Genomic DNA, 24,579 nt, shown 5'->3' on the forward strand with positions numbered 1-24,579 from the left:
GCACACGCATGAAGGCCCCCAGCTATGGAAATGCCTGACCAGGAAACAAACTCCCTGTTCCCTCTTTGGTTGGGAGCACATTCCAAGGTTGCTGGAGGCCTTATGCTTGCAAATGACTATCATGGCACCATGGATGGGATTTTAAAACATTTTCAAGTAGACTTTATTATAAAATATTGTCACTCAAAGAGTACAGAACGCAATAAACCAAATACAGAATGGAATTATATCCTGCTTTTGCCCTTTCTCAACTAAATTTCTCAGTGACTAACAGGAATTAAAATTTACTCCTTTTGTAAACCACAGGGCCCAGAGACTACTCAAGGAGCTTACTCCTGGTAGAAAGAGCCGAGCTTTCGCTGGTAGATGCAGAGCCTCTACTGGTTTAGGTCACTGCTGAGCCTTTAAGAAGTCTATGCCCAAACTCAGAAAGAGCCAGTCACAGGTCTAGACTGTGAGAGAGCAAAAATATCCAGGACAAATGAAGGTGGACAGGGACATTTCTTTGGAAAACTCAGAGACACCCTTTCACTAATAAATGCTAAAATCCAGCTTGTCAAAGACCTTCAATTTCTGGGGCACTTGGTGCCAGCCAGCAGTTAAGCCCTCGTTCACTCAGATGTCACTAGACATTTGTAAGGCAGGCATGGGGAGAGTGGTATCGGTTGGCTGGTCCAGGACAGGTCTGGTTGACTCAGAGCATGCATAATAAACTCTTCTACATACAAACAGCTCAGAAGTGGAATTCACTGCATATAGCTAGAATATTCTGCAAGTTTAAGAGAGGTCATGGGCTATGGCTTTAGACCCTACTCCTATAGAAATCAGCTGGTTTTCTGTAGCCTCTGTCTCTGTAAGAGGAAGTAGGATGCCAAGAGAGTGTACAAGCCTTTTATGGGGAGGGGAGATAATAAGGGTTACTAGGGCCTAAGATGCAACAATGACTTAGGGAGGGGAGTACACAGAGCCAGCCCATGGATCTCTACGAATTCCTTGAGAGAGCACAGAGGCTGTGGGACCGCTTACAGAAGCCACAGTAATTAACTAAACCTTCAGGCACCAATCCTTTGTAGGCTGAGGGGGAGAGGGGAGTTCTTTGTGACACTGTCAACCTTCTACTTATTGAATGTGCCTAATAATTCCAGATAATAAAATATTCACATTTTTTGCTAGTGAGGTAGAGAAAAGTTTATTGTACTAGCTACTGAATAGGGCTGAGGAAAGTAACCACAAGAATATAAGACAAATACTGTACATAGCCTTACTTTGAAGAAAAAAAGGTGAAGAAAACTGGATTCACCAATAAGCACTAAAGTGACAGTCATTTCCTGAACGGAAATCAAAATCAAACTTAAGCCAGCTTACTGAAAAGAATTCAGGATCCTGAAAGGGAAAATTTAACTCTGTGAGAACCCTCCTGAATAGTGAATTACCAACTACTAGCTTTTCTAAATGACTCCAGCACTTGTGAATTGGGGTTGCAGGAAAAGCATAAGGAACTCAAAGTTTTTATCTTTCTTTGCTGTACGTGACGCCATAGCCACAAGTTGGCCTAGTGAGTCAATGGCCAGTGTGGAAATCCTGCAGGTAGAGAGATTGTAATGGTCAACTTCTGCCCCCAGGGTCATCTCCACTGCTGAAAGGGGCCCCAAAAGGTACTAATTGTGTCCTTTCAGGTAGTGAGGTATCTTCTTGACTCAGAGACCAGAGTTAGAAAGACCTGAAGTACATGCCATCAAGGGTTTGGCATTCATGAATTTTGGGGTTTTGTATCTTGGTGGGCCTGGGTTTGGTTCTCTGGTGACTTATGACTTATACCAGAGTCCTCAAGTGTCTTCTGTCTGTAGTTCTGTCTTCTAGAAGCAAGGCTGGGGAGAATGGTTCTAAAAAGCCAGAGACATTGAGGCTGTATTTAAACACAGAATGTATTCTTTTGGGTACTTTTCTATGCTTTGGGTTTCCCAGGCACTGTCAGAAGTGATGGGAAGGGTATAAAAGGGGAAGGGTATGAAAGAAGGGATTATTTCCTCCCCTCCAAAGACATATATTGATCTCCATCCAGAGAAGTTTTTGAGAACAAAACTTCCTCGGTCAATTCCAAAGCTTTACTTGATGAGAAGAAAGCATGTCTGAATACAGCATTACTCTGGATTCCCAAACCAGGTTTGGTTCTTGCAGAAATGCATATTAAAGATCAAATGCCTTGAATTCACCTAACCTGGAGCTTCCATGTTAGAGTCAAATAGAATTATTAAATTAAAGTATTTCAAAAGCAAAGAGAGGCTTTAGCTGTACTCAGCATTCAGACACGCCATTGAAATATTCTTATTTAAAATGGATGGAGGATTTGGCCACACCTTCTGCTCTGGGGAATCTTCTGTGTCCAGAAGATTTGTCTGTGTCCAGGCAAAAGCAAGCCTCTACATGGAACCGGCTGAGACAGTGTGAAGCTCCTTCTGCAGGTACTGGTTGGGAAGGGGCTACCCTTTTAAAGCAATGAGAGGTCATCTGGCTCCTTCCCTGAGCATAGCATAGCTTGTTGTCTTCACTGGTTATCCTTTCCTTGCATTTCTGCTTAGGCTTAATCCCTTCTCCAATTTCATTTGGTTCCCTAACTTGTCCTTTCCCTGAATTGAGTCACATTCACTCTCTCCTCTTCCGACAACCCTAGACCTCATCCTTCTATTTATCTCTTACCTGAGCTGGTGTTTGGTCTGCATTTACACGGCCTGGACAACATACCTACTTTTTTGCCTTGACTGATTATGCCTCTCTGTGACACAGCAGAGCCTCTCTTGCTCTAGGATTCATGGGACATAAGTGCTGCCGAGAAAATTAAAGCAACCAGCAGTTGGCTTATGGTCATCAGAAGCCAACATGAAATGGAATAGTTGGTTCACAATCCTGACAGCAGGTAGCATATTAATAGCAGGGCAGGAAGAAGATATGGCCAAGATACTTAAGAGATACTTAAAAGTAACCTTAAAAGAAGAGTTCACCCATGGTGTGATCTTAGCTAAATATGTGTGACTGACAGAAAACTTTAAATAGAACTAGGGTAGGGAAGAGCATATGTAAATTTATATAGTATAATAGTGCTTTATTTCTCAAACAGCTGGTTTCTTCTGGACCTCAACTCAAGCCTACTGAGTGGAATAACTAATTTCTCAGGACCAAAGAGTAATAGTACCCAATTTAACAGCAGCACTTCCTATCCTCAGAAAGGCATGACTCTAAACTAGATTGCTGTAAAAATTAAGAGCAGGCTGAGGGCACTGAACCTTCATTTTCAGGCCCTGGGAATCGACAGTTAAAACCCAAAGGCAGAATCAAAGCGGGGGCTGTGCCTTATTTTTTTCCGCAGAAAGCCCTGGCCAGACTCTGGGGCATCAGGGGTGGTACCCTACAGGAACTTTTATGTGGAAGATGAAAGATTGGTGGGTTACACTTTTTTGAGTATTATTAGGTGAGGGTGATATCCACTTGTCTAATGAGGCCACCTTCCTAATCGGGTGAATAGAAACTGGTTCTTCAAAGATGGGTTCACTTAGCACTGAAGAAAGGCTAAAGGCTAACAGAGATGGTGTGTGGGTTGGTGGGCCCCCAGTGGTCTAATCAGGGATCAGAAGGCCTTTGGAGGAAGCTCTACTAAATCCAGTTTGGAAAGGAAAGTTAAGCCCATTAGGGTGAAGTTGGAGGGGCCAATCACTGAGGACAGCCCCCGGGGCCACCAACTATACTGGCAGAACTATCCAGTTGGGTAATAGGATGGACAATGGAGCCATTGATAGCCAGGAGGTTCCATTCTGCAGATGACTAACCTTATTGCCTCTGGCCATTGGGTAAATACACAAGGCCCCCTAAGTTCACATTGGCTTCTAGTTTTCACTCCTGCTAGAAGACTCTGAGATGATTCATAAGAAGGGTTTGGAATGAAACCAGGCTACTACTCTTGATGAGGAGAAAAGTAACTGCTTCTTCCTTGTGGCCTGTTTCTAATTAGTCTGAGAGGCCTGCAGAAGCATCTAATTGTTTGGTACAGACTCAGATGGCAAACCCTCAGCCAGCTGGCTAGAAGATGCTTGTGACACAAGTCTAAGGGAAATTAAACAAAACCTTCTGGAAATCGTTTCTCAGTTCAATACACTGACTAGCCACAAAGAAATTCTGCACACAGAAAAATAGACATCCCCTTTTTAGCAGCAGAACAAGTTCAGAATCTGTCCATGAGCTCAGCCAATCTCAATATGTTCATCCTCTCCTCTTTTATGCAAAAGTTAACTAGAATGGGTATTATCTGTTTTTATTGATTTACTCAATACAACTGGGAAGATAACAGCAGGTAGTTAAAAAAAAACCCTCCTATTTTCCAGGTTTAAAATGAGTTGTTTAAGTAATCTAAGATGACCTAAAAGAACAATGATACATTGTTGATAACAAGGCTGAAGACCTTGTGCTGTATTCCCAGAGCAAGGTGACAAGCATTTTCCTAGCAAAGTCCTCCAGGGCAAAGTGCACACAAGTAGCAGAATCCCCAGGGACCAATTCTGCCCTCTCACACTTTTCCCTATAAATATTTGTGGCCAAATTTAAGAATCTTAGGTAAAAACAGAGAGCAGGAGGGCTCGTGAAACCCTCATAAGGGGGCCTTCCGACTCAGGCTAAAAAAAATACTTACATATACCTCTGGTCAGCGACTGCTCTGCTCTGTCAACCCTGCTGTTAATGAGTGTTTGTTAACAGGATACATGCTGCTTTAGAAAGAGCTTCAGGTTTAAGCTGATGCAGACAGAGAATTCTGCCCTGACAGGGGGGAGGAGAGCTAAAAGGCTCAACGTAGCCCTGTTCGTTTTGTCCCTTATACCCTTGTTCCACCAAAAGGAATCCGAGCCTTGGCCCTGTGCTGCACAGAGATAAAGGATACCTTATGATTTCTTTTTGATTTTAGATGTGGCAGGGGTTTTGGAGTAGTTTTTTTGTGACATTCTTGGGCTTGGGGTCATGGAGGACTTGTCCAACTCTCCCTTTGGTGAAGGTGTAACTGGTTTGGTGGATGGGGAAGCCTGAGGGAACCTATTTTCTGAATTGTCCATATTCCTCTTTGGACTGGTCATTTTTCCACTAGTAGGGACCTAGAAACAAAAGAAAAGTCCAGAGTGAACTTTTCAAAAACCATATTGAATATTGATAAGCAAGTAAACAACTACAAAATTCTTCTGAATGTTCAGAGTTGGAATGCTAGATAGATTTTTAGGTAAAATGAAATAATGTAACTGTAGTGCTCCACAAACATTAAATTGCTATATAGATGTCAGTAATTTTCTATATCTATGTAAAACATTGTTATATAACAACAATGATAGCTAACATATTAGAGTGCATTAGGGTTAGCAAAGTGCTTTCCTCAAAATAAGTCTGGAACACTAAAGGTAGTATATGACCCGCTAATTGCTGCTAATCTGCAGGGGCAGGGACTCAACAATCTGCTATATCATATCACTCTACTGACATTTTTTTCTCAAAGGTCACCAAAGACCCCCTTATCACTAAATCCAGACCACTTCTCCGTCTTTTTCCTCTTTGATCTCCATTTTATAGGTGAAGGAACTGAGGTTCAGAGTGCGGAAGTAATTTTCCCAAGGTCACACAATTAGGAGGTGTCTGAGATGGGATGAAATTTGAACTTAAGCCTACTGACTCCATGTCAAGCACTGTTTCTACAGCACCAAGCTGTAAAATAAATATGAAATGTCAATGAAAACTCCTGTTAACAGCTCCACGGAAGCTCTGAATTGTGGAGTGTTTGATGCAATGGGAATTGAATAGGCTCAGTTTCAAATCCTCATCTGAAAAAAAGAAAATAACACTTATACGGTGAAGTCCACTTTGACCTGACAGCTCTTATCTGATGTCATCAGTATTTAGAGACATTTCTATATAGATTCTGTAATTTGGAGGAATGACTTTAAAAATACATTTTGACCCCTGCTCAGAGTGATCCTTTTCTTCGTGCTCAGGAAATATGTTTCCTGAGCATCAAGGGGATGTGTTTGGACTAGTTCCTATTTGCTCCCCATCCACTAGACTGATAGCAGTATTTACACCTATGTACTCAGTCCCCTGCAGACTTGAACTACCTTTTAAAGTTGAAAAATGATGAACCTTGTATGAAGAAGGTAAACTGATTTCCTTCTAGCCACCAAGTATTTAGGAAGGGACTCTCTCCTATTGTATCTTGGTGTTCTAAGGAAACTACACAAGTAGTTGGCAATTAAGTGGGAACTAAATCACAGTAAATTCATGTTCGTTAAAAAAACCCAACCTTTCTTTTGACCCTTCTAATATTTCATATTTCTGCTCTTTTTCATTGCCGAACTCCTTAAAAGTTATCTACATTTGATATCTCCCTTGTTTGACCACCATCTGAGGGAGGAACAGGCATGGCTACCCCTACCATTATAAAAGAAAACAATTCCAGGTTGATACCATGCATGTGATAAACTTTCAGTCACCAAGGCTTTGGGGTTCATAGGGCAGACAATAAGTAGGAGGGACCTTAGATATTAAAGAATCCAAACCTCTCATCTTACAGACGAGGGAACTGAGGTTTTAAGTGGCTTGTCCAAGATCAGGATTTGACCCCAGGTCTCTCTGATCCTTGTCCAGCAGTCAATCCACCATGCTGCCATTTACTTACGACATGGGGAAGCAGAAAAGATAATCCAAAGACCTGAATTCAAACCTCATTTCAGATACTTTCTACTGGGATGACCTTGGGAAATTCATTTCCTGTTTCTGAACCACTTAGATGGCATGTGAGGTTGTCAAATGCTTTGCTGGAGCCTCAGTATTCTATATCCCTTGATCTAGCTGCCAAAAGGAAATACAATTTATTTTGCATGACCTATTTCTTGACAAAGTGATGTTAACTCTTGGTGATTATCACTTCTATTTCTAAATGCTCACAAACCATCTCTTTAACAATATAGTCTAGAATTTTCCTAGCAACAGAAGTAAAGCTTATTAGCCTAAAGTTTGCTGGATTCATTCTCTTTCCTTTTTTATGAAAGTTGGGACATTTGTTCTCCAGCTCCAGATTACCAATAGTGGGGTGAGCCATCTAGGTTTCTCCTAGACTCAGTTTACTCCTAATCTAGTCATCTACACTAGCTGCTTCTGTGAACTCCTAGCTTTGTTCTAAGCAATGCTCATTGCTTTGGACTTTGTCATCTTCTTCCTCCCCTCTACCCATCCCCACCCAAGAAGATTTCTTTCTCTTTATCCAGATCTATTAAATGCAGCTAATTTCTAGAGCACCGTAGGGGGCAGGGTACTAAAACCCTTCTATACCACTGTTATTGATATTGCTTTCTCAAAGGTCACCCAAGTCCTATCACCAAAAATTCAGACCTCTTCTTGGTCCCTTTCTTCTTTGATCGCTCTATAGCATTCGAGACAGTTGACCACAGTGTCATTTATTCTCCCTTGTATTATAGTTGTTTGCAAATATTTCCTCCCTAACCTATATAATGATAAGCTTCTTTATGGGAAGTGGGGGTTCTATGTCCCATCTGTCTTTTTAACTCTGTTGCCTGGCATAGGACCTTGCAAATGGCAGGATCTTAATAAATGTGTGTTGAATTATATGCTACATGCAAAAACATTCATCAACAGAATGAGACTTAGCTAATCCCTGACCTCACGGAATTTATAGGGGGAAGACCAGAGGGATACGATTAATTGGAACTGTAGGTGAAGAGCTCAGGAGAGAAGTCAGGGCTGGAGAGATAGATCTGAGAGTCATCTACATAGAACTGATCTTAGAAGTCTCAGGAATATGTGAGATTGCCAAAGCACAGGGTATGGAGAAGAGGAGGGCATGAGATGACCTTTGCCAGGAAAGAGGAGACCATGAAGAAAGGGCTTCTGTGATGCCATATGCAGCTGGTTTTCCTCTCATCTCTCTGATTTTGCCTTTTCTGCCTCATTTGCTAGCTGATTCTTCACAAAAGTTCTATATGCCATTAATAATAATAACTAACCTTTATATATTGCTTTATGTATATTATTATTTAATCTTCACTCAGTGAGGTAGATGCTGTTATTATCCCCATTTTACTGATGATGAAATGAAGATGGAGAGAAATTAAATAACTTAAGCAAGGTTATATCTATTAAGTGTCTAAGGCAGGATTTAAACTCAGGCATTTCTGACTCCAGTCCAATATTCTATCCGTGGCACCACCAAGCTGCTTAACGTGAACATTGTCCAAAGGTCATCTCATGGGGCATGGCAAAGAAAGATGTTCAGGGGGCAGCCAGGTGGCGCAGTGGATAAGCTCCAGCCTTGGAGTCAGGAGGATCTGAGTTTAAATCTGACCTCAGACACATAACACGTATAGCTATGTGACCCTGCGTGAGTCATTTAACCCTGCTTACTTCACCAAAAAGGCAAAAACCAAAACAACAACAACAAAAAGATGTCCAGAGACATAGGGATAGGACTTGGAGAGGAATTTAGGAGTGAACATTGCTGGCCTGGGGGCCCTTTCTTAAATTGGAGATTCCAGGAAGAAGTGACCAATCAGAGGAAGTGGCCTCAGGGGCAGAGGAAGAAGGTGGAGGGACTTTCTAGGATGAGAAGACTGCTAGAGCATGGTGGTTAAGGCAGCTTCCAGGGTAAGCATCTGCTGCAGCATGGTGGAGAAAGAAGTCCAGGAAGGCAGGAGCAGGGTACAAAGAGGAAGGAGGACCTTGACTTGACTCAATGACAATCTCATTCACTCTCATAACTTCACATATTAGTTCTATTCAGATGACTTCTGATTCCATATCTCCAGCCCTGAATTCTCTTCTGAGCTCTAGAGTCCCAGTTCTAATCCAATTCCATCTCCATAACACTTCAAGCTCAGTTTTAGACAAACTGTAATCTTTCCCCTAAACCAGACTTACCCAGTAGTGCTGACCTCAATATTTTTGTCCTTAACCCAGTATGAAAGGCCCTCCACAACCTTGCTCTACCTACCTTTCCAGCCTTACATCATGTTCTTCTCTTCCATGAACTCTACATTCAATCCAAATGAGATTACTCATGGCCCTTGTATAGGTCCAAGACTTCCCCACTCTATGCCTTTGCTTATGCCATTTCTTTACCTGGTATGCCCTTTCCACCTTCATCTATGCTTTATGAAACTCTCCTCATCTTTCAAGACCCAATTAAAGTGCTACTTCTTTCAAAAAGGTTTCCACAATTCCCTTACTCAGAAATGCTCTCTCTCCTTGCTCTTATCTCTTCTGACACTTTGCCCTTGGCTTGGGTTAGTATCATGGTTTGTCCCATACTAGGGTTATTGGATAGCCCAGTCTCATCCTCCAATCTCATTCTCTTCCTCTATATCCTAAGTTTCATGAGGGCAGGGACTATACTAACCTTCTGTCCCTGGATGCTTTACACAGAGCATGCAGCTCAATACACATTTATTGAGATTCTGCTATTTAAGGGGGCAGGTAGGTGGTGCAGTAGATAGAGCACTGGCCCTGAAGTCAGGAGGACCTGAGTTCAAATCTGGCCTCAGACCAAACACTTGACACTTACTAGCTGTGTGACCCAGGGCAAGTCACTTAACCCCAATTGCCTAAAAAAAAAAAAGATTCTGCTATTTGTAAGGTCCTATGCCAGACAAAAGATACAAAAATACACTGAACACACACTTTGCTCTCAAGGTACTTACGCTTGAATGGGAGAGGTCAGGGAATGAGCTAAGAATAGAGGAAAAGGCATTATTGGAATACTGGATCATAGAGTCAAGACTATGTAAGGCAAGAACAGGGCTAATATTATGAGATAATAAGGAAAAATCAAGGAACAAAAATTACTGAAAGGGGAAAAATAATAAATATGGAAAGAATAACAGAGCAGAACTGCAAGGGTAGAAGATTGCAATAAGAAAGGAGAATTCCATGGCCCCATATATTGGAGTTTCAAGGAATGGTGAGGTCGAAAGCATAGGGCAGCTAAGTGGCACAGTAGCTCAGAAGCTGGAGTGAGGAAGACTCCTCTTTGTGAGTTCAAATCCGACCTCGAAGCTTACTAGCTATGTGGCTCTGGACAAGTCATTTAACCCTGTTTGCCTCAGTTTTCTCATCTGTAAAATGAGCTAGAGAAGGAAATGGCAAACCACTCCAGTATCTCTGCCAAGAAAACTCCAAATAAGGTCATAAAGAGTTGGACACAATGGAAAATGACTCAGCAACAAAAAAGAGTAACTACCCTAGTAGGTGGCTGAAATAGAATAGATAAATAGGAGCTGAGGAAGATTAGCTGTCAGAAGTCTCTAGGATGATAATAATAAGAAAAGATATGGAAAGGAAAAGTGAACCAGGTACCAAAATAATGGGAAAAGATGGGAAAGAATCCAAGAGATTAGCTGATGGCATAGACTAGACTTGGGGGAAGGTGGAATGGTTGAATGAAATGAACTTTAAAAGAGAAAAGGCTATTAAATGATGTTGGCAGAGCACAGACTTGGATGTAGCAGTGACTGCAGAGTGACATGGAGACTGTGACTATGCTAATTCCCTCACCAGGCCTTGCCAGGAGCAGGGTGAGTGAGCAGCCAACAATGGAGAGGGCTGCCACAGATTTGGAGCCCTCAGAAGAGAGCCCCATTTCAATAAATGCAAGCTGGCAGAAGGAATGCAGCAGGGAACAGCTCGAGGATGACGAGGAGTTTATCAACAATGGAATGGTTTCCCAAGGGCACAGCAGAGAAGATGGGCAGGAAAGAGTAGAGAAAGCAGAGATGAAGGTGGAGAGGGCACACCAGGTAAAGAAATGGCATGAGCAAAGGCATAGAGTGGGGAAGTCTTGGGTCTATACAAGGGCCATGAGTAATCTCATTTGGCTTGAGTGTAGAGTTCATGGAAGAGAAGAACACGATATAAGGCTGTAAAGATAGGTAGAGCAAGATTGTGGAGGGCCTTTCACACCAGGTTAAGGACAAAAATATTGAAGAGTAGGGAGTAGAAAAGATAGAGTGAACAGGAGGGAGAATACAGGGAGAGGTAGCAAGGGGACAGGGCTTGCGCCTAGCACAGTTCATCTGGATAACTGGGATTAGTAGAATGGGACAACTTGGAGCAACCTTACAGATATCACTAAACATCTGCCTACCAGGGAAGCCATCCCTAGTGTACTTTCTAATAGCATGACCTGATACTTGAGCCAATACTTTTTAAACAGTCTGTTTATTACAAGTAAAGATTTGAAAACCACACACAAAAAAATCCTCTTTCCTATAGTGTTTTACTCCAAAGGAATGGTTGATTTGCTTTCCTGGATTTTCTTTCAAAAGGTGGATGTGATTTTAAGGTTTTTTAAAGGGTTCTAAAGACTTTAGTTACTTTTCGCAACAGCAGGAGAACACACACACAAATTGTTTCTCTCTATTTAAGGATTAGTTGCTTTGTGGAGTGCAGATATAGCATGCCTAATATTATTAATTGGGTTTATGAAAATGGAACGTGAGGGGGAAAATCACATTGATGGGGCAGTTAGACTAAGGAAGTCAGCTGGGAACACTCAGGTGACTGGTCAAACAATATTACAGTGGGGTTTACTTATAAAAACAGTAGCATCTTGAGGCTTCTCTCGTAAGACTCGTCAGGGAGAGTGTCATTATCCCAGAAAAGCTGTGACTTGCCCAAAGTCACCCACCTAGCAAGTGACCAATCTGAGAAAGAAAACCAGCTTTCCTGACTCCAAGACGAAACTCACTGCTACACAGCATTCCACCTCTCCAAAATGTCCAATTAAGATAATAATGTTTCAATTACTGTAATTACTGTAAAACAGCACTGGTCGGGGCAATAGTACATGGTATACACTTTTATTGTAGTGTTCACCAAGAGGTGAATGTTATTAGAAACAATCAGTTCATAAAAATCCATTGTCTACCCAAATTATACCGAAAGCTGGTAGGTCCCCTCTTGTTCCAATCTGAAAACATCTTGGGAACAGAATTTCAAATGCATTTGATATGTACAATATGATCAGAATAGAAAATGCAGTCATTTTATTTCATTAAAAATGTACTCACATTACTAGAGGGCCTCAAGTTTGTACTTTTCTTCTTCACTGTCCCATTTGTTAATGTACTCATGTTATTTTTTTTCTTGCTGACCTGCAAAATACAAAGAAGAAGCTGTAGTCCAAGAAGGAAAACACTGGAAAGTGCTTCTTTCCCACTGGTTAAGCATCTGAAGTTATCAAAGAATCACTGAATTTCAGACCTGGACGGGACCTCATCAGTCAATCTGTATGGAATCATATGAACCAATCAGTTCAATCTATACCTCAAAAAAGACCCTTGCTAGAATATACTCAAATGTCATCTTGGCTTTACAGGCAAAGGTTGGTGATGGCGCTTTTTACTTTACATGATCCCTTAAACAATTTACATGTCTATTAAGAAACCCCTCAATTGTTAGGTGAATTGGGAAAAACAGCACATCTTTCAAAAACAATGTTTTCTAATTTGAGATGGAAATACTTCTAGCCTCCCTCAAATGGTTTCTTCCTACAGCCATGGGGGGGGAGGGAGAGAAGTACACTCGATTACACACTTTTTTTGTTTTGAGAACTAATAACACAAATCCCATTTTAAAATTAGTCCTAAAATTAATTTAAAACTGACTGTGAAGAAGTAAATCACAACTGTTTCTCACTTGAAGAGATGATCAATTCACTGGTTGTGTCATTATAGGTTCTCTCATCTTCACACGTTTCTTATAAATGAGGAGTGGCCTCTGTTGGTGATGTTTGCTGGATTTTAATTCTGTTGTTTAGAAAACTCTGCGGGACAGCTGGGGGAGTTCTCACAAGAGATGTTTGAGTCCCTTCCTAAAAAAATCTCTTACTGGAATTAACTCTTTTATTTGAAACCTCTTTAGAGTCTTAAACCTGAGAAACTTACACCAGAAAACGATTATCATCCTCATCAACAACCCTCACTTCTACGTGAAGGGGTGCTGGGGGTAGGGGATGGAGGTATGGGGCGGGGAGGGGAGTCCATGACTATAAAGCACTTTCACTTACCTTCATTTGATCCTCATGGGATTCCTGGAAGGGAAATAGTACAAGTATTGATATTTTACATATGAAGAAACTGAGACTCTGAGAAGTCTAATAATGCCCCCAGGTCATCTAAGCAATAATATTAGTTTCTTCTGAGTCATAGCTTTATTTTCTAAGGGTAGTGCATTGTTTTTTTCCTCTAAAGGTAATTTTCCTGTAAAGATACCAACTTGGACCCTTGTCTATATGAATACAACCAACCCTAAATTATTTAGGGCCTGATTTTCCAGGCTGTGAATGATCTAGGCCCCAGGTTCCTCTTTATTCTTCTTCCTCTGTGCTTTCTGGCTTGAGAGATTCCCCTCAGAATGAATGCTCAGCCTTGTATTATTTCATTTCTTCGTAAAGGAGATGGTAGAGGAATTCAGATTAAAGTCTGAAAGTCTATAATCCTAGGCAAGGTAGGCAGTTGCCTGATGTACAACATGGGGGTGCAATTAGAGACCGTTTTAATAATTTTTAAAATAAATGTACATATTTTAATGCTAAAACTCGGACCCTCTATGGCTTTAGTATAGCTATTTATTTTGAAAAGTAGCATGACATGATGGAAAAGCACTGGATGAAGTCAGAGGATGTGGGACTGAATCCCAGTTCTGCTACTGTGTGTGGGATCTGGTCTATCTGGGCCTCAGTTTCCCCGTCTGCAAAATGAGGGGGCTGGACTACACGATCTCTAATGTCTTTTCCAGTGCTCAATCCTCTTATTTGCGTGAGACATCAAGCAGGGCAAAAGGAACATATGTCCACAGGTTTTCACCAAAAGAGTTTATCAGGATCATTGACATCACGCGCCAAGTACAGCTGCAAAAGCAATTCCTCGAGCCCCAAGAAGTTCTACAAATCTTTCCGCCCATGGATGATACTATGCTCATTTCAACAAGCCCCAAGATGACGAGGCTTCCTCAGTGAGATCTGGGAGGATGCATTAACATAGGTCTGCCAGACTCAGACGTGCAATGGGGATGAAAAGCAGGCTAGTGGACCGAGGGTCAGCCTTGGAGCCAGAAAGACCTGTCTCCTACTACTGATACATACTAGATGTGTGACATTGGGCTTAACCTCTCAGTGCCCCCCAGACAACTCTCTAAGACTCTGACTTGCCAACGTATATCAGTGGAGGGAGGTTCCACAGTTGGAGTCCCCCACTTCACTCACACCACAGGTTCCCAGTGGAAAAAAGAACATGCAATTGAATGGGTGGCTTGCTGAGGTGGTTCACCAGAACGTATAACTCAGTTGCTGACATGACTCAAACCCAGAACTGAATGGGAGGGATGGACCTGAGTGAGACTGTGCTGGGGGAACCCTGTGGCAATTTCAGTTATGTGACATTGGTCCTCATCATAACAGCCCACCATTTTCACACAATATTCTTCTGTCGATGCCATGTGGCTGTAAGTCATGGGCGCACTATGGTCCTAGAAGAAGAAAAATTCCAAGGGCTACTCTCCAAGTGGTAAATGGAGAGACTCGTGGCAAAGGAGGAGGTGGCAGTGTATTTCCAACAATTACTTGCATGCATGATGTGACCTGGAAGACATTATTAGGAACTAGTGTGACCAGAAAAGGAAGTGGGCCAGTCATACTGCAAGGATAAGGGATGGACAGGGGTGGATAGCCCATGAGTTGCAATGGTATCCATAAGAATATATTGTTACAGAACAACCAGACAAAAATCTGTGATTCACTGGATGATCCTCTATGGTGAATTATGGCAAGACATGTAGAGTAATTGCACAGGATTAGAGGAAATGAATGTGAAAGGTGTATCCAGGCTGATGAAATCACCAATCCCTTGAAGTATTAAAGAAGTCACATTTCACATGTAACAATGAAGGCTCAGCATGTCTGGTGGACAGTAATCTCCCAGGGGTACAATTTTTCAACATCACACAAATACCTGTTCCCACCCTACTATATTTACTAAGGCCTTCAGAACGGTGAAATGCCAAGCCAATGGAGAGATAAAGCAGGAAGTTCTCATGAGACAATGGAAGAAATATGGCAGGCAAGCTTCAATATGAAAAAGTATGAGGTAGTAAGGAAAAATAAAACAAGCCATAATTGTAGAATTGTACCAAGAGTAGCAATCCGAGAAATGGATTAAGGAATCAGGGAAGACTTAAGACCAGGATTTTGCCACTAGAAAGGCCAACAAAATGCTGAGGATCATCAGAAAAAACCCTGGAAATTAAACATAGCATTATCTTTTCCTTGTACACCCTTCATTCATTCAATAAACATTTATTATGCACCTGCTACATGAAAAGCACTATGATGGGAAGTAGGAGAAGCAAAGATAAATGAGAAACAGTTCCTTCTCTCAGTGGGTTGACAGTCTAGTTGGGGAGAGAATACAAGGCAACAGATAATTAGAATACAAATTATGATAAAATAAGTATACAAAAGGGGTGCAAGGATGGAGGCAACTGAGTAAAACAATCAACTCGCTTCTTCCCATTTAAGGTAAGTGATAAGAGGCTATACCCTGATAGTTCTGTCAGGTGAGAACTCATCCTGATTTTTCACAAAGTGTACCTAGGAACAACAGGAAGTCTGTTCCTAATGACTGAGGGACTTGCCACACCCTCTTCAGCCTGTAGAAAACCATCAAGCTAGTTGGCATTGGAGATTTGAGTGCATGGCAGGCAGAGAGGAGAGAATGTCTCAGCTAAACTTCTGAGAAGCAGCCAATGGGGGTGGGGGTGGGGGAGAACAGAGATCCTTCCTACCCCTGCCACCTCGGCTGAAGAAGTTGCTTGAGCATGGAAGTGTCCAGAGAATTTGAATTTTTCCCTCAGCATCCCCAGAATGGCTGACAGCAGCATTTGCAATGGGAGCCTAGAACAAATAGGCCATACAGTACACCTAGGGAGCAACACCTTGAAGACTCCATTAATTATGCTTTTGGCACACATGCTCTCTGTACGTACCCACGGAAGGGTATGGCACAGGCCTCTGGGGGAAATATTTGTACCACATGTACCAATTATACCATCTCAGTAAATCCTCCTTTTGGACAACTAACTGAGTTTCACTGACTAATTGATATCAACCAATAATCACAAGGAAACACACCGGAAGGGTGCTCATGAGCTATAACATTAGAAAGATACCCCTAAATCCTTCTGGGCTACTTTCAAGCCCTAGTAGCCACCTTCTGGGGACCCAATCTGTCCATGTATGTAGAGGTAGGGATAAGGACCTCCAGAGTCTACACAAAATGTCATGAAATTAGATAAGAGATTACTTCCAGCCAAGGTGATCAAAGAAACCTCCACAGTAGGGAGAATCTGAACTGGACATTAAAGTATGTTGATATTTAGAGCTGGGCATTGAGAGGCAGAAGACATTTTAGTTGTAGAAAGCAGTAAAGTCCTGGCAGTAAGGCTCTATAGGTTGTGTTTGGAGGACGGTATGTTGTCCAATTGATTGGAAGGTAGAGTATGTGCAGGGGGGTTGTGGGAGAGAAGGCTGGAGAGAAAAGCCTAGAGTTAGGTTATGGAGGCCTATGGATGCCAGATTAAAGAGTCAAGGTGGGGGCTACTGAATGGGGAAGACACATCATAGGATCAAAAGATCATAGATTTATATTTAGAGCTGAAATGAAATTTGATGAAAGCCATCACATTGAACCCCTTCTTTTTATAGATGAAGAAAAGCATTTATAGAAAGGTTGTAATTTTCTCAGGATCACACAACTAGTAAGTGTCTAAAGTGGGCCATTAACCCAGGTCTTCCTGATTCTGTGTCCTCTCCACTCTATAATGCTATCCGTCGATAAGCATTTGTTAAGTATCTATCAAACTTAGAACGCATGAGGCTAAGAGCTGGAGACGCAGGATAGTTCCTGCTCTCATGGAGCTTACGTGGAAGGAGTCATTGTACACACAACATATACTAGACCAATATGTATCATACTAGAGAGAATGTAAGAAGTGCAAAGGAGGGATCCAGACACAGCACAACTTAAAAAAAAACCGAGGAAGAAATAATTTCAACTGTGGCTAGGGTGGGAACATCAGGAGAGGCCTCATGGAGAAGGTGACACCTGCACTGGGCCTTCGAGAGAAATATTTCAGAAGACAGAGATGAATACAGAGTATGTTCCAGGCACAGGGCAGGCTGTGCCAGTACCCAGCAGCAAAGGTGGGAGGTAGAATGGGAAGAGTACTGGCTTTGGAGTCAGAAGATTTAATTTCACATGGTACCCATGACACGACGTGGGCAGCTCAGACAAGTCGCCTCACCCCACTCTGGCTCAGGGTCCTTCTCTGTAAAACAGTTGCAGAGTAAATGGTCATCGAGGTTCATTCCAACTCAACACTGACAATCCTAAGAGATCTGTGATTGGTTCTGTATATGAGAAGGACAAATGTATCAGCATTGGAAGTCTAGAGTCGATCAAGTCATGATGCCGCCACATCTAGTGTTCAGTGAACACTTTGGGTTGATTGTGGAACCAGAGCGCAATAATAACTTACATGTTTAGAATGATTTGAGGTTTACAAAGTACTTTGCTTCTCAAGAAGCCTTTGAGGTACATTGTGAAAGTGTCATCGCCCCAATTTAAAGGTGAGGAAGGGAAGCTCTGGGAGAATGCCTTTCCATGTAGGAGCCAGGGGAGGAACCTGGGTCTGACTTCAAGTTCATTGCTGTTTTCCCTACACATCCCTATTTGTCTACATTGACAAAAAAGACATTGGGGGAAGGGGAGAAAGAGTGAAGCGTTGTGGATGCTAGACTTTTTAGAACTTTTTAGATAGCCCGGTCCAACTCCATCATTTTACAGATCAGAAAATTGAGTCTCTGAGAGATGAAGTCATTTGGCAAAATTTAGAAACACTAGCACCAAGGTAGATTCCCAGTCCCCTCCACCCACCCAATAACTTCCATCCCTTCTTTTAGAATACTGCCAGACAAAATCTCGGGCTGGATGGGCCATTGTCTGACAGGTTATGCACTACTCATGTTCTATCCTTAGCAGCTTTTCATTTGTCTAGGGAAGTTTAGGTATGGTTCTAGCTGGAAGCAAAAGGATGAACAAGGTGACCACTCTAGGTTCATTCCAACCTTAAGATTCTATAATTCAGTACACTGGGCCAAATTCCCCGGGTGTAAATTATTAATTTCCAAAGGGGACACCATGTATGCAAGGGGAGATATGCCCTAAGAAAATTGGGGCTAAATATACATATCTTGTTATTCACTGGCATAACTTTAACCTGATGAACTCATCTGGTGATAATGGATGCAAAACCTGTAAGCTCTAGGCATATCATTGCGAGTTAATACCAGGGCATGATTACGAGAAACTGTTACCATTTCTCTGAATTTTGAGTAAAAATACATGCTATTTAAGTAAAGTGGTTTATCACCATAGCAACCATCTCTAGAGTCATATTAAAATTATAGACCAATATGGAGTCCAAAGTGCCAGGACACTCAACTACAGGTTCTGCCCCATGGTTTTGCCAGGTACTAGCCATTCACCTCCTAGAAAAATCTCTCTGTTTCCAGAAGGACAAGGGAAGTGAAAACAAGAGGACTGCTTCTCCCCGATCCTTCCTGAAGCAGAGGGGCTTGCTTCTCCAACCTTTTCCAGGCTCCACCTCCAGCCTGGGAGATCTGAGTTCTGCATGGATTTAATAGAAACGAAATCTAACTTGTAAGTTAGTCAGGGATGCCAGTTTCTTTCAGCCCCAGCATAGGCAGACTAATTCCATGGTCTTGATTCAGTAAGCAGGGCCCGTAGGACTAAGCCCGCTGACATTAATGCCTGTGACATATGCGTCCCAAGTAAGGGGGAAATAATCCATCCAAAATGATGAGCTCTCTAAAACAGCAAGCTGTCCAATTTTATTAAAGGCGAACTTCAGTTGCACTCGTTTTCATTACTACATCAACGTACCCGAAAAGAGAGAATAGGAAGGGAAAGACATTAGGCTGTGTAATCCTGACTAGGAACAATACTCTTCTAGGACTGAAATGATGCTCACTGCAACCTAACTCCATTGGGCAGGACCTATATATGGGGAGTGTATTAGAAGCACGATTACCAAGCTGCTCTTATATGTGCAGTTGGAAGAAGGTAACCAGTCAGGGAGAACAAAAAACAAATGTACCTTAAGGAAGAACTGGCACATCACTCCAAACCCTAGTGGCCTTGCAATGGCCTGCTGGGACACTGGAAGAGCAAATGGATGCAACTGGCATAAAGGAATCAAGAAGGGGATGGGGACTGGGTCTTCTGAAAAAGGCTTTGGGTTACTTGTGCCAGGGTCCCAGCACTACGGCATGCCAACTTCCTACACAAGGATGAACAACAGAAAATGGAAACGCTCCAAGGGTGTTGTCCATGGGGCAGTGGTCATCACAAAGGTCTGTGCCCTTTGGTGTGCTCTCTGTTTAAGACCTCAGGCATGTCACAGCACAGCCCACTGGATGAGACTTTTGCCAGGAGCGCAAATAAAAGACACACAGGAAAAGCCATCATGCCAACCAGATTATCCAGAATTTCATTACTGTGCAACACAGAGATCTTGCCTGCCTCTTTTGTTCTTCAGTCTTCTAACACCCCCAGTTTAATCAGTACAGAATAATGGCTAGCCTAAACAGTAGCCCAGGCACCTGGATTCTGCCTACTTTTATCTGTTGCCTACAGGCAGCCTCAGAGTAATAGAGAAGCCAGTGCCCTTGTAAAGGATATTGGAAGCAGCTGCTGCCATACTCCTGCCTCCACAGATCAACTGTTCTGACTTCTAGATCATAGTAAAATCCTGCGAGACTAAGAAGCCTCTGCCAAATGGGGTAGGATGAGATGACAATAATCATGCGGGCAGTGTGCACGCTGCTGTCCACACATGACTAGTTCCCACTATTCCCAAGATAATAGTGTTGACATTGCCTTTGGAAATGAAGGGAAATAACATAGCTTGCTTTTCTAAAGACTGACTCCACCAAGAATGCTGATTTGCACTCCCTAACAATGTGTCTCTATGTCACACAGATGCACCTTCACTTAACGATGTGCGGTGGGCCTCTCTTACTTTGGCAGATGGGTGATGGGCCAAAGGAGTCATATGTTGCCTATCTTCACTAAATGCCAACTTACTTTGGCTTGTTTTTCTTTGTGACAATGGAGGGAGTCTTTAGGATAGGGAGGGGATAGCAGGAAATTTTTATGGTGCAAAAACCAACAAATTTGAATACGACTCAGAAAATATGTTCTAGAAAGGTTGAATCTGCACCCCCCCCAAGACCAGAAAAATAAAAAAAAAGGAACTATAGGTGCACAGAAGGGAGCACTATTTATTAAAGGTGAACTTCAGACGCACTCATTTTCATTACTACATCAACATACCCGAAAAGAGAGAAATTGGGGCGATGACACTTTCTAGTGAAAACTAAACGAAAACACCTTTAAGAGACACGAGACAAGAGACTTGTCCTTAGCCTCTCTCAGCTTTCTTGCTCACTAATTGTGGGGCCTCAGTTCAATTGCTTCCTCTCTCTTACCTCTTCCTCTGCAGAATAAGGAATATGTAGCCATCATCTCTAAATTCCTTTGTCACTCTAACATCCTGTGGTTTCATGGTAACTTTGCCCATATGTCTTGTTGGCATATGTCTCAGAGGTGAATCGTTTCAGTCATGCGCAACTCTCCCTGACCCCATTTGGGGTTTTCTTGGCAAGTCCTGGAGTGGTTTGCCATTTCCTTCTCTAGCTCATTTTACAGATGAGGAAACGGAGGCAAAAAGGGTGAAGTGAATTGCCCAGGGTCACACAGCTAGGAAGTTTCTGAAGCCAGATTTGAACTCAGGAAACTGAGCCTTCCTGATTCCAGGCTGAGTGCTCTATGTACTGTGCCACCTAACTGCCCCCTACATGTGCCTGGTAAGCGGAAATCGAGTTAGATGTTGCTAAAAATATAAATAGGATTTCTCTCATCCCATTGAATTTAATATTTTTTTTAAACCTGAGCTCTTTTATGACAAAGCAATGCACTACACTTTAATTTCAAGCTAATGGAAAACTATTTTCTAAGAAGATCTTGCTTCCTTGGCTTTATGTTTTCAAATTTATGGGAAGAGATCCTCCTGCAAAAAAAAAATACATGAGTACTGTAGTCATTGCACAAATTATTTTTTAAGCTTCTGAGGGCCAGACACATCATCTTTTCTTTTTCATAGTTTAAAGTGTCAATTACATTGGCAGACAACATCCCCCCAAAAGCATGTGTCTAATAGGCCATCCTTTCACTAAGCAAAAATCATTGCCCAAGGATTTTATCTTGTATTTTCATTACTCTAGTTCATTCAGGACTGAGTCCAATGAATACTGTGACAATTAGGGATTCTTTTCATTTACAAAATGCCAAAGCAAGACATCTAAAACCCAGAGTTCTGATTCATCAGATGATTTCATTCCTTCATGCCAGCCTTCTCCCTTCCCTGTCATTGTTAGGGGCCAACTTAATTGGCAGACTCAGTAATTTCTCTCCAGTTGTCTTTGCAGCTTAATGAGTAATGGCAGAATTTTATCATCTATCAGGCTACTCTAAAGAACAAATGCTAAATGAAATGTTGGAGCAATTGGTAACCTTTTGCGAGGTGCCTCATTTGATGACTACTGGAGTTTAAGCTTTTATTTTATTAGTATCCAGTACCGTTGATTAAGATCCCACCACAGATAGTTTGTACGATTACTAATAACGAGAAACATTAACTGGATGTCCACAACCTGATAGTTACCATACTGAACATATAAGAAATGTCATTTCTGCTCTGAAAGAGAATCATTCCTCAGAACAGGCTAAGATGTTCATTTGAAGAGAAAAACAAGATTGTTAGGTACCAGGTATCCCAAGTGAAAGAACTGTCAGGTTACTACCCAAACATGAATAATGTACTATCTATCTACCTACCTACCTAACTGTCTGACTGTCTGTCTGTCTTTTGTCTATCTATCGACCTGTCTTTTGTCTATCTTTCTATCTAGCCATCTTGTCTATCTAGCCATCTATTGTCTGTCTAGCCATTTATCTATTTATCTGTCTGTCTCTTGTCTATCGCTCTTTTGTCTTTCTATCCTTTTATTTAGCCATCTATCTGTCTGTCTGTCTATCTTTTGTCTATCTATCTAGCCATCTATCTACCTATCTATTGTCTATCTAGCCATCTATCTACCTATTTATCTATCTGTCTGTCTTTCTATCTACTTGTCTATCTATCTAGCCACCTATCTATCTATACAGTCATCTATCTATCTGTCTATCTATCTATCTATCTTTCTATCTTTGTCTCTATCTAGTGGCAGTTGCTCCCCCTCAATTGGCCTAAGTTTGCTTCTCTATAAAAGGAAGGAGAAATAACCAGATGATCTATATGGTGCCTTCCAGCTCTGATGTTCTATGCCTAAGTAGTTCAATATATAGAGAATAAGTTGAATAGAAATGTTTTTAGTAGCTTAATGTCAAGTGTATTAATTATTATATGAAATCACGTGTGGACACAAGAGTAAATGGCCAGTCCTATTTCAAGCTTCTAGAATTTTAAATTTCTCAGTCCCATCAATAATTCTTGCTGTTCTACGAGGTCATCAGTTCAAACTCCACTGTGTACTGTTAATGAGGAGTTGAAAGAACAGAACTAACTCCTTAACATTAACCTGACTTCTGTATAATTTACAACAAATGCATATTGATTCCTATAATGCATTAAAAACATTATACTTTCCAGCCCTATAATGTAAAGTACTCTTTATCACTCTTTTTATTAACAGTACAGTTCAGAATGACTTAGAAATGCAGTTCCTGGTCCCAAAGAAGTAACAATTATGAACTTAAACAACCCCAGTCTCAACCCTTAAACTACGCAGTTGGAAAGTAATCCCAATGAACACCCACTGCTGTGAGGCTGTTTCTGGCTAGAATGAAAAGGAGAGGAGGAGGAAACATTTTTAAAAACTCATTTGTGGTGTTATCTTGGATTTCTTCAATATTTCAAAAGATCTGTGGTTTTGTTAGTATGGATATTTCTGTCACCAATGCAAATCATAGCTTCTTGGAGACAGTACTTCATGAGCTGCAATGCCCAAAAACATTAATTCCCACTTAGGAAAGTCTTCTCCACATTTTACTACCAGGGTTCTTGAGACCATTCCCTCCTTTCTAGCTCAGGTGCTTGCCACACCAATCATTCCTTCCCCTCCCCCACCCTCTCCCACCCCTGCCCACCCTCTTTACTATCTCCTTATCCATTATCTCCTTTTGTGACTCTAACAAACCTAACAAACATGACCTAGTCTCTCTTATTCTTAGAAAGCCTTCGCTCGTCCCTGGCATCTCTTAGTCTAAATCTTGAAGGGATTATTTACATTCATTTCCTCACCTTCCATCTACTTCTCAATCCCTCTTCAACTTTGCTTCCAACCTCACCACTTAACTGAAACAGTTCTCCTTCAAAATTACCAATGGCCTTTACTTTAAAACTCATCTTTTTCATTTCTCTTCAGCACTGGACTCTGCAAACCACTCTCTTTCCTCATGAATCTTTTCACCTCCGATGGCTGCTGTGAGGCTGCTCTGACCTGGTCCTTCTTTTGCCTGGCTTCCTGCCTCTTGGTTTCCTCTGATGTGTCATCATCCATTTCCCTCCCATCAAACAAGGCTGTCCTCCAAAGCTCCCTCATGGGCCTCCTTCTCTCTCTTATCAACTCCCATGGATTCATTGGTCTCCATATAGATGCCTCTCAAATCTGTGTCTCTAGCCTTACTCTCTTTCTCCTGAATTCTAGTCCCAATTCTGCCATCAATTGCCTGCCATGCATCTCCCATCCATGATGTCCCATCAGATTTACCATGTCCAGTCAGCAAATGTTGTCCCTTTTACCCCTGCAACATAGCTCACATACTTCCTCTTCTCCCCCTCCACATGGCCACCATCCTAAATCAGGCTGGACTACTGAAATGACTTCCTTATGGACCCCACTGCTTCTAGTGTTTCTTCTCTCTACTTCAACTTTCCAGATAGCTGCAAAATTAAGATTCCTAAATCACAGACAGGTCTAACCATATCACTCTCCTGCTCAAAATTTTTCAGTGGCTCCCCATTGCTTTTGGGATAAAATGCAAACTCCTTGGCTTTGCAGTGAAAGCAATCCATAATTTGATTTTCAACCACTTTGTCCATGTCCTCTACATTCCAGCCACATTGGTCTTCCAGGATTCTCTGACCTTGACGTGCATCTCTTACCCACAGCTCTACTGTGCTGTGCCCTCACTTTTGCTTCTTGGAATCCCTAGCTTCCTTCACAGCTCAGCTTAGGGGTCATCTTTCTTGAGCCCCTCAGTTGTTAGGCTCCTCTCCATTTTGAAATGATGTTTACTAAATTTACTAAAGTGTGAAATTATGTCCTCCCAAACACCCCCCCCCACAAGG

General features: G+C 41.9%; 1 protein-coding gene across 3 annotated transcripts in view; it reads right to left on the bottom strand.

The window, feature by feature from the left end:
- Positions 1-24,579, bottom strand: part of STK33 (serine/threonine kinase 33) — a 243,699-nt gene that overhangs the window by 16,558 nt on the left and 202,562 nt on the right. For 2 of the 3 annotated variants that reach the window (XM_078148265.1, XM_021001984.2), the window contains exons 13-15: positions 13,097-13,120; positions 12,099-12,182; positions 141-5,132 (exon numbers count right to left, since the gene is read on the bottom strand). In XM_078148265.1, the coding sequence (XP_078004391.1) occupies positions 4,926-5,132; positions 12,099-12,182; positions 13,097-13,120 (315 nt within the window). In that variant the 3' untranslated portion in view covers positions 141-4,925. Of the gene's footprint in view, positions 1-140; positions 5,133-12,098; positions 12,183-13,096; positions 13,121-24,579 lie in introns of those variants that run through there. The other variant, XM_078148266.1, reaches the window with a different exon arrangement.

Source organism: Phascolarctos cinereus, unplaced genomic scaffold, assembly GCF_003287225.1.
Source record: "Phascolarctos cinereus isolate Bilbo 61053 unplaced genomic scaffold, phaCin_HiC Scaffold_9;HRSCAF=440, whole genome shotgun sequence".
NCBI lineage: Eukaryota > Metazoa > Chordata > Mammalia > Diprotodontia > Phascolarctidae > Phascolarctos > Phascolarctos cinereus.